The sequence below is a fragment of the Nannospalax galili genome, unplaced genomic scaffold (assembly GCF_000622305.1).
Source record: "Nannospalax galili isolate Female #2095 unplaced genomic scaffold, S.galili_v1.0 scaffold44, whole genome shotgun sequence".
Classification (NCBI taxonomy): domain Eukaryota; kingdom Metazoa; phylum Chordata; class Mammalia; order Rodentia; family Spalacidae; genus Nannospalax; species Nannospalax galili.
Window position 1 is genome coordinate 6,897,714 of NW_008355789.1, and position 16,236 is coordinate 6,913,949.

Here is a 16,236-nt window from a genome sequence, read left to right on the forward strand (position 1 = left end):
CTTTGTTGGGAAACAAAGATTTTTCTTTTGTTTTTTAAGACAAGGCCTCACATAGCCCAGACTGGGCTATGTTACAAACTCCGTATGTAACAGCACCACCTTGAACTCTCCATCCTCTTGCTTCCCCCTCACGAGTGCCGCGTTACAGGCGTGCACCACTCACACCTGGTATGTGAAGTGCCGCATCACAGGTGTGCACCACTCACACCTGGTGTGGCTTCTCAGGTTTTAATCTGAGTGATCGCCAGGTGTGTATCCTGAAATTTGCATTCTGAGACAAGATGTGGATTTTCAATGTAGCTAGTCCATATGCTAGCAAGTCAATTTGTTTTAAGGCTGTGATTGATAAGAAGCATTTTCCTATAGCACTAAAAAGTCATTTGCTGTACAATCTGGCAAATATGCAAAGTGACGACCGTGGTATCAGCTACAGCGAACAGCAGAAGCTACTTAAAAACAGAAACCCAATACAATGGAAGTGAAACAATTTTATTTCACAGTTGTCTTTAAAACTGCAAAGACACTATTTTCTTCATATAAAAACATTGGTATAGATACCTATACTTTCTAGAAAATGATTAGACAGACCCTTTCAAAGAAAATGCTCTCCCTTATATGGTTTCAGGGAAGTTGCTCAGAAAAAACTTACATCTGGACTGATTCCTAAAACATATTATCCCACCACTCTGCAGCTCTTGGTTCAAAGTACAGATCACTGTCACCAGTATGCACCCCCATATCCTGATGTCCCTGTATCCTTTATCACTTAATGTTCCATCGGTTCATCAGCCTTTTCTGCAGGTTCATCAGCAGCTTGTGAAGGCTTTAAAAGAGAAATGAGAAGATGTAAAATGAATACTTAATATTTACTCATCTACTCTTAAATCACAAGTATTACAATAGAAAAATTAGTGAGCCAGGCGTGGTAGCATGCATCTTTAATCCGGCACTTGTGAAGCAGAGGGAGGCAATCTCTGTGAGATCGAGGCCAGCCTGGTCTATATAGCGAGTTTCAGGCTAGCAGGGCTACAAGGAGACCCTGTCTCAAAAAAAAAAAGAGAGAGCGAGAAAAGGGGGTCAGGCTGACATCTTGGATGTTTAATTTTAGTACTTATCTCCTGTTAAAAATTCTGAATAAATTTTGTTTTTGTTTTTTGAGACAGGGTCTTCCTGGAGCCCCAGCTGGCCTGGAAGTCAATATGTAGACCAAGCTAGCCTAGCTCTCACAGAGATCCATCTGCCTCTGCTGGGTGAATATACCACCATGCTCAGCTCTGAACAAATTTTAAAACTACATAATTTCAGTTGTGAAAATCTGGAAGCCATCGAATACCCCACTATGTCTACCACTCGTCCTAAGAGCTGAAAGCTTTTCTTACTTCATCACTTCTAAACTTAAAATAGAACCAGCACTTTTGAGGCCTCCTTTCCTCTTTACCAACAAACGCTGCAAAACTATAATCAGAGCAGCCACACAGCACTCTCCCTAGTCTAGCAACTTCAATATAATCTTGTCCCCAAACAGCTCTCATGGTGTCCTTTCAAGATGAGAAAACAAAATTCATGCTGGAAAAATTTTTTCCTTCTGGTTTTTGTTTGGTTTTGGAGAAAAGGTTTCACTCTGTAGCCCAGGCTGACCTAGATCTCTATGTATGTAGACCAGATTGGCCTCAAACTCAGAGCAAGCCTCACGTCTCAACCTCCTATGTGTTGAGATTATCGGCATGATCCACTACACCTGGCTACAGAAGAAATTTCTTCACCACTTTTTCTTTAGGTTCCACAGCTATTAAGTAAGCATCAGTTAACAGCAAGTGCGTGCCATCTGTGTGGGTGCACGCCTGTAATCCCAGCCTTAGAGGTTGAGGCAAAAGGATCGTAAGATTGAGAAAGAGAAAAAAGCAAATACGTATTCTCAGGAAGACTCATAACCTGAGATTCACTTTTTTGTTTTTTTTTTTGTCTTTTTGAGACAGGGTCTCCCTGTAGCCCCAGTTGGCCTAGAACTCACTATGTAGACCAGGCTGGCCTTGAACTCACAGAGATCCGCCTGCCTCTGCCTCCTGAGTGCTGGGATTAAAGGCGTGCGCCACCATGCCTGGCTGAGATTCACATTTTAAATTTGAACCTGGGCTATTCCTGGGGTTCGCTTCACCCACATGATGTGCAAGTTGAGCTTGTGCCAGTTCTGAGTTTCAGCCTTACAGACCAGCAACATTGATGTTTGAACTTTTGGACGAGCAGAGCTACCACCTTGTCAGAGAGGCCCTGCTGAGTGAGAGGCCCTGTGACGACAGACAGAAGCCATCACTCTAGCTGTCTGTGGCCATCGAGCTGCCTTTCTGAGACACCTAGAAAGCAGGTGAACATAAGAGAGTGGTGAAGTGCCCCTTCACCGAGATGCAGCATTTGGGAAATCCCAAGTGAAACAGAACCATCCAGGCAGGCCTCAGTCAGCCACGGAACCATGAGAAATGCTTTTTAAGCCTATAAATAAATGTTGGGGATACTTTATAGTAACAGAAAACCAAGTCAACTCTTCTCCATTTTTGTGTTTAGGGAAATCACTGCCCCTTCAATATTTTACTCAGTCTATAATTCTGTTATTTGAACTATGGGCCTATCTCAATAACCAAAGACAAAAGTGGTGGAGTTACATGGTTGTGATAGGAACAGCAGTTTACAGGAGAAGTAAAGCCTCTTGTGTTATGATTAATAATATACCTGTGCCTTTCTCTGTGGCCTTTCTTCAAGACCTTCCAGGAATGGAGACACATCATCATCATCGTAGATAGTAAACTCCAAGTCTTTACCAACAATTCCAATGGAAACATTCTGAGGAGGGAAAGGTGAAAATTAGTGCATATGATAAAATGTTGGGAAAAAGTTTATGTAACACTTGAATTTAAAGTTTTAAAACTGTACGTAGGATTGAAAAGAAGCAAATTATGGCTTTTTCAATGATAGATTCAACATTCATTTTGGGTTACAAGTAACCTCAAAGGTCTACGTTATTTAGAAATAAAGTCTTTATCTAGATACTAAATAGTAATTACCCAAAGATGAACAAAATACCTTTATAATGCTGGCTAATGTTTCTTTAATGATGCTAACCATAGGTACCCCTTACTTGCTTTTATGACCATCAACAGTCCACTGCCTCCAACCCTCTCCCCTAGTGGTGAGGACTGGATTTAGAACAAGTACCCTACCACTGAACCATAGCCCCAGCCCCAATTGTCTCTTAAGACATTTCCTTTTAACATTCTCCAATCACCTTACGGCTGAAAACCCTGTTCCTATTTCACTGAGAAAACAGAAACCACTGGGCTGCAGAGATGGCTCAGTAATTAAGAGCACTTACTGCTCTTGCAGAGGACCTGGATTCAGTTCCCAGCACTCACGTGGCAGCTAACAATCTGTAACTTCCAGGGGATCTGATGCCCTCTTCTAGCAACTATGGGCACTGCATGATACAGGTGTACTTACATAAATGCAGGTAAATCACTCATACAGAAATAATAAAAATAATAAAATATTTTTAAAAATAAGCAACTGGAAGACAGGGGTCTCCAGAGTTTTCTTCTGATTACAATGAATGAAAAATTTCCCTCTTGGGGTTGGAGAGATGGCTCAGCCATTAAGAGCACTGGATGCTCTTGCAGAGGACCTGGGTTCAATTCCCAGCACTCATATGGTAGTTAACAACCATCTGTAACTCCAGTTCCAGGGGATCCAACACCCTCTTCTGGCCTCTGCAGGCATTGCATGACATAGGTGCACTTACACACATGCAGGCAACGCACTTATACACATAAAATGAGAATAAATTTTTTTTTTTAAAAGAAAAATTTCCTCTGGAAAACCAGCTTTTCCACTTCTGTGCTGTTAAAGGACAATGTTCTGCCATTTTCCTCACATTTGTTACATAGGTGCTTCACTTTACACTGCATTATCACAGCCACGCAGCAAATGTGTGATTCCTCCCATTTTACCACATCATCTTTTCCTAGTCACTATTCCATTTCTCTAGGCTCTGCAACAGTCACCCATCTCCTCCAAAGAGCCATTTCAGTTCCTCTTCTGTTCTCTCCAGATTCCATTCTTCTGAGGCCTTTCCCTCTCCAGTTCACTGAGACTATCCTGTCAAGTCCTAATGTAATGGTTAATTTCAATCCGCATCTTCCTCCATTTATTAGTTGTTCATGCTCTTCTTGGATGGTTCTTCTTGGACTTCAACAATGTCTCACTTTCCAGGTTTTAACTCCCACATCTCTGGTCATCTTTCTGAATCTCTTGTTGACACCTACTAATAATGTCTCACTCTGAAAAGGTTAGTGTCTTTCATCTAGTCCTCAAACTGCTTAACTAGTAGATCCATTTAGGACTCTCCCCTACTCTCTAAGTAGTATTTCTACATAAAAACTCCAAAATTTTAAACTTTAACCTGGACCACTCTCCATAGAAATCTCATGGTCACTGGTAACTGTTTACTATCACCAACTGAACAAAGTGGAATTTCAAATTTTATATGTCCCAAACTGACTGCCTGATCTTATCCTAAAACCTGTTCCTTCCATTGTCTTACCTAACAATGTAAAATCGTAACTCTCAAAAACCTTGGACATATCCTACCTCCACCCTAACAAAGTTAGCAAATATTTTTGCTCTAACTTCAGAATATCCAACATCAAATGACTTCCCTATCACTGCTCTGGGACACACACAATCTGCCTCTATTTCATCTGATTTCTTTCCTTCCCCTCTTCTTGTGCACCGACTCCAACCGTACTGACCCTCGATCCCTGAATATTGGCCTTAGGAGTTCTGCACGTGCCTAGAATCAAAATCTTGTTGTAGACATCTGTATGGCCCACTTACCTTCTTTAGAACTTTGCTTCACTTCACTTTGTTGGTGAGATCATTCTTGATCACTGTATTTTAAATTACACTCACTTCATTACTGACCTACACTCAATTGGCTATTTTTTCTCCTGTGTTACCACTCCTAGAGCATCTATCCCTTCTGATTCAGTAAGTGACTTACTATGTGTACATTGTCTACCCCCTACTAGACTCTAAGGTTAATGAAGGCCAAGACATTTATTTTATTATATTCTCAATGCCTAGAGAGTATCCATATACATAAATGCTCAATACACAAATATTCTTAACTAGAGTAATTAATACAGGAAGAGCATGGTGGTACATGCTTGTAATTCCAGTACTTGGGAGGTAGAAGTAGGAACACCAGGAGTTCACGGTCACCATTGTTAACACAGTAAGTTTGAGGCCAGCCTGGGCTCCTAGAGATCCTGTCTAAAAAAGAAAAACAACAAAAACCAGAAACAAAATAGATATGTCTATCTTCTGAAAAAAAAAAATTGAAGAACATTCAAATTTACTGGTTTTACTGCTTTAGACCTCAAAGCTGGATCACTTGGTGAATAGCTTAAAGGGAAAGAATGAGCCAAGGCAACCAAATTAAAAAATTTAAGCGTATACTATTTTATTACTTATAATTAAGAATTAAGCTATATAGCTATCTTAATCTAACTGTGATGCTTTTATTTGAGTTCATTATAAATAAAGTGATTTTATTAAAGAAAGATTTACACTACAATGTTAAAATCTACAATTGGGAAACATGAATTTACCTTTGTAGTTAGGTCCTGCTCTGCAGGAAGTGTTTCTCTTAAGGCACGCAGACCATGTTTAACCAGTTCATTCAAATTGCCTATATGCAATAAATTAAAAATTATTTCATCATCATATAAGACTTTTATTTATCAAGTCTACAGTCTGAAATCATAGCTTTATGACACATTAAATATAGCATAATAAAAACAGCCAAAAATCTAACAGTTTCTAAGTAACTCTCTAGGTTACTGGTAGAATCGAATACCAACTAACAACACTGAAGACAATGTGAGGACAAGTGACTTTTAGTAATAAATCTGACCTGTTCTTTTGCTAGGTTAAATCAAAATCCTGATTCACAAATGCCATTCTAGTTTTGTAGACTGTGTTCTATAGAATGCTCATAGTCATTCTCCACAAAGAGTCTCCAACTCATCTATGTGGTCAATATTACCTTGATCCCAAAACCAAGACAAAATCACCACAGAAAATTACAGACCAGTATCTTATGAATACAGATACAAAAATAGGTGGCATATGCCTCTAATCTCAGCACCTGAGAAACTGGGAGGATGACGAATTTGAGACCAGTTTGGGTTACATAGGGATTTTCAGGTCAATCTCAGCTACAGAGTAAGAGCTTGTCTTAAAATCAAAACCAAAACCAAAACTAAACCATCACCACTACCATCAGTACCACCACAAGAATCCAGCAACATGGAAAAAGGATTATATATAATCAAGCAAGATTTTTCTCAGAAATCCAAAGTTAGTTTAATATTTAAAGTCAGTATAACACAATACATTAATAGACTAAACGGGAAAAAAAACCTTGCATGACCACCTCAGTAGAAGTATAAAATGTATGTGATAAACCCATAACTCCTGTGAATTAACTCTTTAAGTTAGTAACTGAAGGAAATGTCCATCTACAAAGTCTCATGGCTTACATCACACTTAATAGAAAATGCCTGAATGCTTCTCCTTAACATCAGGCAGAAACAAGATTGTGTGCTCTCACCACTTCTGCTCAGACTGCACTGGAAATTCTAGGCAGGGCATTAGAGGAGAAACAAACGCACCCATACTGGGCAGTGAGAAATAAGACTACGGGGTTCAGCAAGGTTGCAGGATAAGAGTTCGATGGACAAATGTCAATTGCTATTTCTTGCAATGAATAATCTACAAATGATATTGAGAAAATTCTGTTTAATATAACATGAAAAGAATAAAATGCTTACGAATAAATTTACAAAAGAAACACAAGACTTATAAAATGGAAATTACACAACACCACTGAATGAAACCAAAGACCTAAGAAAATGGAAAGAAACTCCTGTTCAGGCATTTAGAGACTTATATAGATGTTGCTAACTTACCATGTAGTTACCCACAGTAAACATGAAAGGTAAGTAAAACATTCATCTAGTACACTTTCCCTACTCAATGCTACAGCTTAGCAATGCAGTTTATTGCACAGTATCAGTTTACCTGTGTGGCCCTGTGGCTGGCTGCTACTGCCCTGCATCATGGGAGTATCTTACTGTATGTGCCTAGCCCAAGATAGATCAAAATTCAAAATCTGAAGTTCATTTTCCTCTGAATGCATGTTACTCTCATACCATCATAAAGTCAAATATCCTAAGGTGAGCCATCTTACCTTGGCATCATCTGTATTATAATAGTGGCAGTATTCCCCCAAATGACCTACAGGTTCAATTCAATTCTTACTAATTTTCTATCCAGACTGAAATGAGTTCAGCATGATAGTTCCCAATCAAACTTTGGACAATGAGTTTCCAGTGAGGTTCTCTGGATACAAGTGTCACACACATGCTCCTGTATGTATGCTGTGACCCCCAAAAGGTGAGAGCACAAGAAGCCTACAGACTTCTCTGACTCTTGTCTTTCCCCCAATGACTGAGCTGTGCATCCTTCTCTTACTGCTGGAAGTCTCAGTGAAGGGTATGACCACATGCTGAGTTTTGAGTTCTAGCAAATCACCTAATGTGAAGGTGATTTTGGGAACCCCCAATTCAATTATCATAATTTAAAATGTTATACTGTAAGTACACAGCATTTTCCAATCTTGTCTGGTCCTAAAGCTCCTTTTTCTCAAACTGACTTATTATCCTATAATAGTTGGCTTAAGTAATGGTTAATAGGACTACTACTTTTCTCTGTATTCCCTGAGCCACAGATATTGCCTTCAAAGAATACTGTATTGCCACAGGAAAACTTAGATCCCAAGAGAAATGTTAAAGCCCTGATATCAGCCCTCCCTCCCTTGTGAAGCAAAGCACTTGAAAGCCACCACATGACCTTACATCCTTTACCTTCCTTCCCCACAGCGCCCTGCCTTTTCTTGCTGCTTAAGGACTACTTAATGCAGAAATGTCTGTGCAAATCTGGTTGGGACAGATTCACAGAACACTCAAAAGTTGTAAACAAAGTTACAAACAGCAACTAGCACAATGGTTTTCAACTCTGGCTTGGGCATACTTCAGACCACATGAATCAAAATTTTTCAAGGTTGGAGACACATATAAAGTTCTATTAGTAACCAGAAGAAGTAAGTTCAAGGCCAGCCTGGTCTACATAGTGAGTTCCAGGACAGCTGGGGCTACAGGGAGACTCTGCTTTAAAAAGACAAAAAAAAAAAAAAAAATGTATGTATTACAGAAACAACATTTTATGGGCTTAAGTTTAAAAAAACTCAAAAGACTGATAATTTTCTTCTAAATAAATAAAGATTAATAAAATAAAGATTATTCACCACATAAAAGAACGGAGGAGGCAAAATAAAACAAACTAGTAAGCCAACGTATACTTACACTCCATAAACTCAGACATATGTCTCTCCAAGTAAGTTCGAGCTGACTGAGAACGGGCTCCGATGGACATAGCTCTGCAGTCAAAGTAGTTAGCAGATGGACAGGTTTGGAAAATGTGAGGGCCCATATCCTATAAACAGGGAAAAATACTATGTAATTCTTGACTGTGATTGGGCTAAAATTTATTTTTAGGTTTTCAATCATTAAAATATAGATGGGCCGGGCATGGTGGCGCATGCCTTTAATCCCAGCACTTGGGAGGCAGAGGGATCTCTGTGAGTTCTAGGCCAGCCTGGTCTCCATTAGCGAATCCAGGCCAGCTGCAGCTACAGGGAAACCTTGTCTCAAAAAGACCAAAAAATAAAAAATAAATAAATAAATAAAATACAGATGGATAATCTTCATGATCAACCTGAACTTTGGGTCCACCTGTGAGGTCATTTCCAGAGAGGTTTAAATGAGGAGGGAAGACCCACTATGAGTGTGGATGGCAGCATCCCATGGGTTTTTCCTGGACTTAGTTACAGGAGAAAATAAACTGAGCAGCAGTGTTCGTCTCTTTCTGCTTTCTACTGGGATTGGCCACCTTATGTTAACCAACATGATGGACTCCTCAAACCATAAGCCAAAATAAATCCTTTCCTTATTTTTGTCAGGTACTTTGTCACAGAAACAAAAAATGTAACTAATAACCATAAACTCACATCATAACCAGCAATAAGAAGTCCAACACCATATGGTCTCCGGCCGTACCGTTGTGTTGGTATCTGGGTCTCTTAAACTAGTTAAGGAACTTATTCTAACAAGGAATAAATTACTATCTTTACTTTCAAATTAAGCATAAATAACAAAGTCTCCTCGCTTTTGCCTTAATCATTCCATTAGTATTCCTTTAGCCTAATAGTTAACAAAATTTCAGTTGCCACCTGGCCCAAGAATGAATGTTGACACAATGATCTCTTCCTATGCCAGGATCTCTTTTGGAAATAAGGGGTCTAGGACTTTGGGGTTAACTAGAACCAGTAGGAAACTTCAAATATTCTCTAAATGATGGTTGGATAGTTTTCCTGAAATTGGGCTTATTTATGCCTGGAAAATACCAATTGCACATGAAGGCTAGTAAAAGAGTAGTCCAATTCCTTAAAATTTAACAATCTGATCTATGTTTAAATTATCTTATTCCAAATAAGTAACTTCAAGATTAAGTACCAAAGCCCTTTAAAGTTCACATTCATAATGTTAACATAAAGGATACTGCTTCCAATTAGAGATACAAGGCGAGATACAGGAAGTGGTCTGTCAAATACAAATCTGGAATCCAAACACTCCTGGCGCATAAAATTACTAAAAAAGAAAAACAATGTAAAGTTCATATTACAGAGAACAAATCCAGTCTAAACATTTAAACAAAGCAGTATGATTTCATTCTGCTTTCTTCCAAACATTTTCATGGAGTACATCCATGGACATCAGAAAGGAAAGACGATGGCCAAAAAGCTGCTAAACTCTAGGGCCACATGAAGTTTTCAAAATAAATGACTCAGTCAGGCATGGGGGCTCAAGCCTGTAATCTCAGCACTTGGAGGTAGAGGCAAGAGGATCAGAAGTCTGAAGCCAGCGTAGGCTATGGGAAGTACTATCTCATCATAAATTAACAAATAAGTGAATTAATCCTTATACAAAACCTAGGTTACATAGTACTTACAGAATACAGGAGGCTGAGCAAAGAAAAAAGGGCACCGTCTTCTCTCGTCCTTCCCACTGTCAGCAAGCGCACATCTTAACTTTAGGTCTTGAACCAGACCTATCTACTCTGTTTTTCGTGAAAGCAGATTTACCCAACTACAGCAGTTAAGATATAGAATCCACAGCAGGGAGTACCTGCTCCTGCCAATGTTACCTTTCTTCAAAGCACCACCCTAGAGACACATGCCATTAGATCGCTAAACCTCAGAGATAAGCCTGCTGAGTCAAGAAAGGTCAACAAGGAGGAAAAGGGCATCCGAGCCTATTAAAGAGGATAATCAGAAACAGATAAGCTCCTACTTTTTCACACTGCTTTCCTAGTATACTGCACACCTGATGACCAAGTTTTATTTCTTTTCATTTTAATTTAAATTATTTGTAGTGCTGGAGATCAAACCCTTATACAAGACAGGCAAGACCCCCACTCACAGGCCCCATCCCTAATGGAATGTCGATTAAAGGTTAATGAAGGTATCTGTTTAGCATTTTTTAGTCAATTTCCAAGGTCACCTAAAATTACACTGGTTAACATGGCAAGCACTAATTACATGTGGGTAGTAAGCCTTGAAAAGTAGCTTAACTAAAATGTATGGCAAGTATAAAACACACATTTCACGAACTTCAAAGACTCAAGACTAAAACCACAAATAGCATCTCACTAATAACATTTTCCTATTAAACAATTGCACAGTAATAACTTTAGATAACCTGGTTAAGTAGAATGTGTGATCATTTAACACATAATACATTTTGAGAGCAGACTTGTAATGCTGACACCATTCTACCAACTTAAGAGACTGTCTGAATAACTTAAAACTTTGAAAAATGATGCCGGTGGTGGCGCACGCCCTTAATCCCAGCCCTTGGGAGGCAGACGCAGGTGGATCTCTGAGAGTTCAAGGCCAGCCTGGTCTACATAGTGAGTTCCAGGCCAGCTGGGGCTACAGGGAGACCCTGTCTCAAAAAAAGATCCCCCCCTCAAAAAAAAACTTTCAAAAATGGCATTACTCTTTGTTTTTACTGGTTATATTCTTTCTTTCCTAATCCAAGGACAAACGGGAAAGACTAGCTTGGGCTGCCTTCCATCTTCAACTCTTCCCGTCCATCAAAGTCACTGTGCTAAGAGCACTACATACTAGGTTTACAAGAACCTTCTGAACACACGGAAAAAACTGAAAACAAATTAAGTAACTGGCTCAATCTCAGATACTAAGTGAAGAATTCGATCAGTGTGGCCTCAAAGTTTCACTTACATGCTACTTCTCAACAAGAAATAACCTTCATTCATTTCCTCAGGATGCTCACAGAAATTTACTTATTACTACTCTTCACTTCCCATCGCATGTTATAGATAAAAGAGATTTTAAGCTCCCTGAAGACAAGATCCATATATGAATCACTTTTCTATACTGTACATTATATACTACTGGGCTTTGTGAAAGATGTGTAATAAATATTGATGTATTAAAAAAAAAACCAGAAACAAGGGTGGGGGAATGGAGAGATGGCTCAACGGCTTGCAGAGGACCTGGGTTTGGTTCCCAGCACCCTCGTGGTGGCTAACAACCGGCTGTGACTCCAGTTCCAGGGGATCTGATGCCCTCTTCTGACCTCCTCGGGCACTGCACAACACGGGTGCCCTTATATACATGCAGGCAATACACTCATACACATAAAATAAAAATAATAAATAAAATATTAAAAAAAGAAAACTAGGGTGGTTCAGGTCCTCCTTAAACTCTTCCTAGACATGTACAGCTTCAAACAACATACAGTGCATCAACTATCACATTATTCAGCAACTTCCCAACACTGTCAACAAGTTTATTAATACTACAAGAATGAAAAAATGGAAATACTTAGTACGTCACCCAAACCCACTAAAATGTTCACAATCTTATTATAATCTGGACCTTTTCTAGAAATCAGTTATGAATCAAAAGCGATGTTTGATTTTTCATGATAGTACATACCATAACAGTCTAGCATCAGCAGTAAGACCCGCAATTGAGATTCCAATATGGTTGTCAACATGGAGAATTTTTTTCTGGTGAGCTGCAAGTTCTGACTGTGCCCTCTAAGTAGAGACATTGTAAGATATTTTAGTTTACAACTTTATTATTTATCCAGTGAAACGTACATTTCACAGTTCTGTGTTCTAGAGGAGGAAGATATAAATTACCACTTTACTCACCTTCAGTGCAACCAATACTGCATGGGTTTTGGACTTCAGACCAACTGTGGCTGAACCTTGCTTAACAGCTTCCATTGCATATTCAATTTGGTGAATCCTGCCCTAAAGAGACAAATTACACAGAAGAGTCTTTTACAAATTAAAAATTAGTTTCCAAATCTCAGATGAGCATGATTAAATTTCATTTAGAACCAGTAAATCTACTTTAATGCTAACTTTAAACTCCAGGAATATCTAAAATTATTATATTCCATTTATCACAGCCTACAATCTCACAAGTTTCTTTCTCTTTTTTTTTTATGACAGGGTTTTACTAAGTGGCCTCCAGTTCCAGGATCCACTGGCCTCAGCCTCTTGAGCAATTAGAATTACAGGTCTGCACTACCAAGCCCAGTTTATAATCTTGCAAGTTTCTGAACCTACTGCAACCATGTAAAGCCACTTTATAGATATGGCATAAATTATTTTACCTGAGGGCTCCAAACAGTGACATCATTGTCATACTGGTTACGAAACTGTAAGTGGAAAAAGATATGAACATCACAAATCACAAAATTTGCCACTGACATGTGCTTGTATATGTTTCTATTTGACTTTTTAAAACATTTCTGCTAATGCAAGTTCACTGGAACATTATTATGGTACTCAGTCACAGGTTAAGCCTACATTTACCACCAGCTGAAGGAAGGAGCAGACTGGGACCTTCCCAGTTTCCTATTCTGCCACCTTCCATAGCACTTTCCTCTGCAGACATTTGCTGGTGTTCACATATACCAGTCTTTCCACCTTTCTTACATTGTCTCTCACACAAGGCCCTAATAAATGGCTAAATGCCTTTGCTTGAAATTGGCGCAAACAACTGAAGTTTACCTCTTGAAGTTTTTGTCTTTTCTCCTTAAAATTTCCAGCACATATTCCCACAGATCTTTACATTTCTTTCCCTATTTCTTTTGAAAAACAGTCCCATGCAGCTTAGGTTATTCTCCATCTTGATACGTAGCCAGGAAGATCACCTTCAACTCCTGATCTCCTGACTCAACCTCCCCAGCGCTGAGATTACAGGTGTGTGTGTCATTATCCCTAGCTCTACACAACTTTTTAGTTTTCACATTATGATTAAAGTTTGTCTGATATTCATTCAGGAAGTTGAGGCCATCCAGAGCTCGAATGGTAGGCAGGATGAAGAGGCCCAGAGACATACTCTGTAAACCTGATTCCATCCTTCCGGAAATCCCTTCCCTTCTCGTCCTAGTTTACGCCTCTGTAAACTGGACAGAGAAATTGAAAGAAGGCTTTTTTGATGGTGCTTTAGGATGAACCGAAAGGACTCGAGGAAATGGACAAGGTCTAGGAACCCAGCCGGTAGGCTCAGGCTCGCACTGGCGGTGCCAGGAGGCGAGGTCCCATCTTTATCGTGTCCCTCCCATGCATAAGCACGGAGGACCGCGCAGGTTCACCGGGAATGGGCCACTGCAGGAGCCCGCGGGACCACCCGGGCGAACTGACCCAGAAAGACGCGTCCAGGCCCCATGGAAAGGGAACGAAGCCGCGCAGGAAAAGGCCGCCGCGGCCTCCGACCGCCGGGCACCGGCCAGGCCGTAGATGCTGAATCACCGCCGGAGCACCGAGGTCCCGGCGTCCGCCCAGCTCCCCTGCCCTGCAGCCCCGCGCCGCGAAGGCCCCGGGAGGCCGACCCCCGCCCCCCGGCAGCGGACCCCCGCCCTAAACCCGGGTTCAACGCACCATAGCTCCGGCGCTACAAGAAGCTGGTACAGCTGCGGATCCAGAAGCACAGCCCGAACTACCGCTCGGCGATCGACAGCGAAGCCTGCGAAGTTTTGACGGCGGCGGCGCAGGTAGGGCAGTCTATTCCAGAGACATCGATAGGCGTTAACGCTTTCCCCGCCCTCCAGCTGAGGTGGGCGGGGCTTGGACGACGGAGGAATTGAGATTGGCAGGCAGCCCGAGGGGCGGGTCTGAAAGGCTCCACGTCACACACCGCGTTTTCTCAGCGTGTGGCAGATACCCGCCAAATCAGATATCGACGGATGTGTGTTTCAAGCATCTGGACCCTGAGCACCCGGAGCCCTGGGCCTTCGTAGTCGCCCGGGAAGGTCTTCCTATCCTGGTTCTTGAGCTCATCCTTCCAGGCGCCACGGTCGCGCCGCTCGTGGTGGGTGGTGGGAGACCTTGAACTGCTCTGGAACCATCGATTTCCGTCTGCCCCCCGCCCCCCCCCCAAACGTGGGGAAAATGAGGCCCCACGGGGAGGAGGTCGGTTTCTTCGGAATCTTTTGTTTTGAGCATCTTTTCGTTTAATCCTCTAATCAAGCCCAGCTCAGCAACAGCTACCTACCTGACAGCTACCAGGGTTAGGTGTCTTGATGATGATGATGATGGGGAGGATGGAGATTCGGGGAGGGAGGAGCCCAAGAGAGCTGAATCTTGAACGTGAAGAAGCCTCATTTGATTTGTTCAAGCGCACAGCAATTGAGTACCACATTCTAAACGTGTGTGTATGTATATAATGTGTGTGTATACATATATTTGTTTTAACATTTATTATGTATATTTTGGGGAGGGTTCTACTTTGTTTCTCCAATGCTGTGACAAAACACTCTGACCAATACCAACTTGGGGAGGAAAGGGTTTATTCAGCTTACATCTCCCAGGTCACAGTTCATCTCTGAGGGAGCCCAAGGTAGGAATTCAGGGCAGGAACCTGGATGCAGGAGCTGGAGCACAGGCCATGGATGAACACTGCTTACTGGCTTGGCCCCCTGGCCTGTTCTCAGCCTGCTTTCTAATACAACACATGACCATCAGCCCAGGAATGGCACCACCCACAGTGGGCTGGGCCCTCCCACATCACTCAATAATCAAGAAGATACCCCACAGACATGGCCACAGGCCAGTCCAATAGGACAATTCCCCATTGAGGCTCCCGCTACCCAGCTGTGTCAAGTTGACGACCAAAGCTATCCAGCACAGGGAGGTTCATTTACTGGGCATGTGTGTAGGTCAGAAGACAACTTGGGAGACTTGGTTTTCTCCTTCATCACGTTTTCCCTGAGATGGAACTCAAGTCATCATCCTTGACAGCAAGTGCCCTGCAGAGCAGCTGAACCATTTTGCTGGTCTGTGTTTTGTTTGTTTTCAGAGACAGTCTCACTCTCTACCCCAGGCTGGCCCCAGACTTTCAGTCCTCTTCCTTAGCCTCCTAAGTGCTGGGGTTAACAGGCTGTGAGCCACCACACTGAGCTCGTGTATTTATTTTGAATATCAATCTGTGTTAAACATTTTCCAGGTCAAATGCTATTCTCTTCATCCTCTGCATTGTGGACATACAATGTTTACTCAGATCTCCACTGTTCAATAGGTTTCACCCAAACTCATTTATAGGCTACACAGTAAATTTTTGGGTACACCTATACACTTTTCTTTAGAATTACTAAAAGCTGAATTGCAGGCCCAAATGAAATAGATACTTTTAAAGGTTTTGGATTAAGAATGTTTCGTTGTCCCTCAGAATTCTCTCTTTATTAATTTATACGCTTTCAACAGTGGCTTGTGAGATTCACCAGCATTAGTTCTTGTCATTTAAAACAAAGTATGACTAATTTTAAACTGATAGATTAGTCCACTTTGTTTGCCCAGCATCTAACACAATGCCTAGCACATATTAAGTGCTTAATACATATGCTGAATAAATAATAAATGTTGAATAATGGTTAAATGATCATTTAAAATTTGTTATAGAACAAACATTTATGGAATGCTATGCCATCTTGTCAGACTCTTATTTTGATTGAAATGTGACAG

General features: G+C 41.0%; 1 protein-coding gene across 1 annotated transcript; it reads right to left on the reverse strand.

Moving 5' to 3' along the window:
* Positions 1 to 468: 468 nt before the first annotated feature.
* On the reverse strand, positions 469 to 14,299 carry Psma1 (proteasome subunit alpha 1). The gene is made up of 10 exons (XM_008853520.3): positions 14,158 to 14,299; positions 12,885 to 12,929; positions 12,415 to 12,516; positions 12,194 to 12,297; positions 9,730 to 9,818; positions 9,179 to 9,249; positions 8,475 to 8,604; positions 5,658 to 5,737; positions 2,725 to 2,835; positions 469 to 823 (listed from the first exon to the last, which is right to left on the reverse strand). Exons 1-10 carry the CDS (start codon positions 14,158 to 14,160, stop codon positions 767 to 769), a joined length of 792 nt encoding a protein of 263 aa, XP_008851742.1. The 5' UTR covers positions 14,161 to 14,299; the 3' UTR covers positions 469 to 766.
* Between the last annotated feature and the right edge of the window lie 1,937 nt (positions 14,300 to 16,236).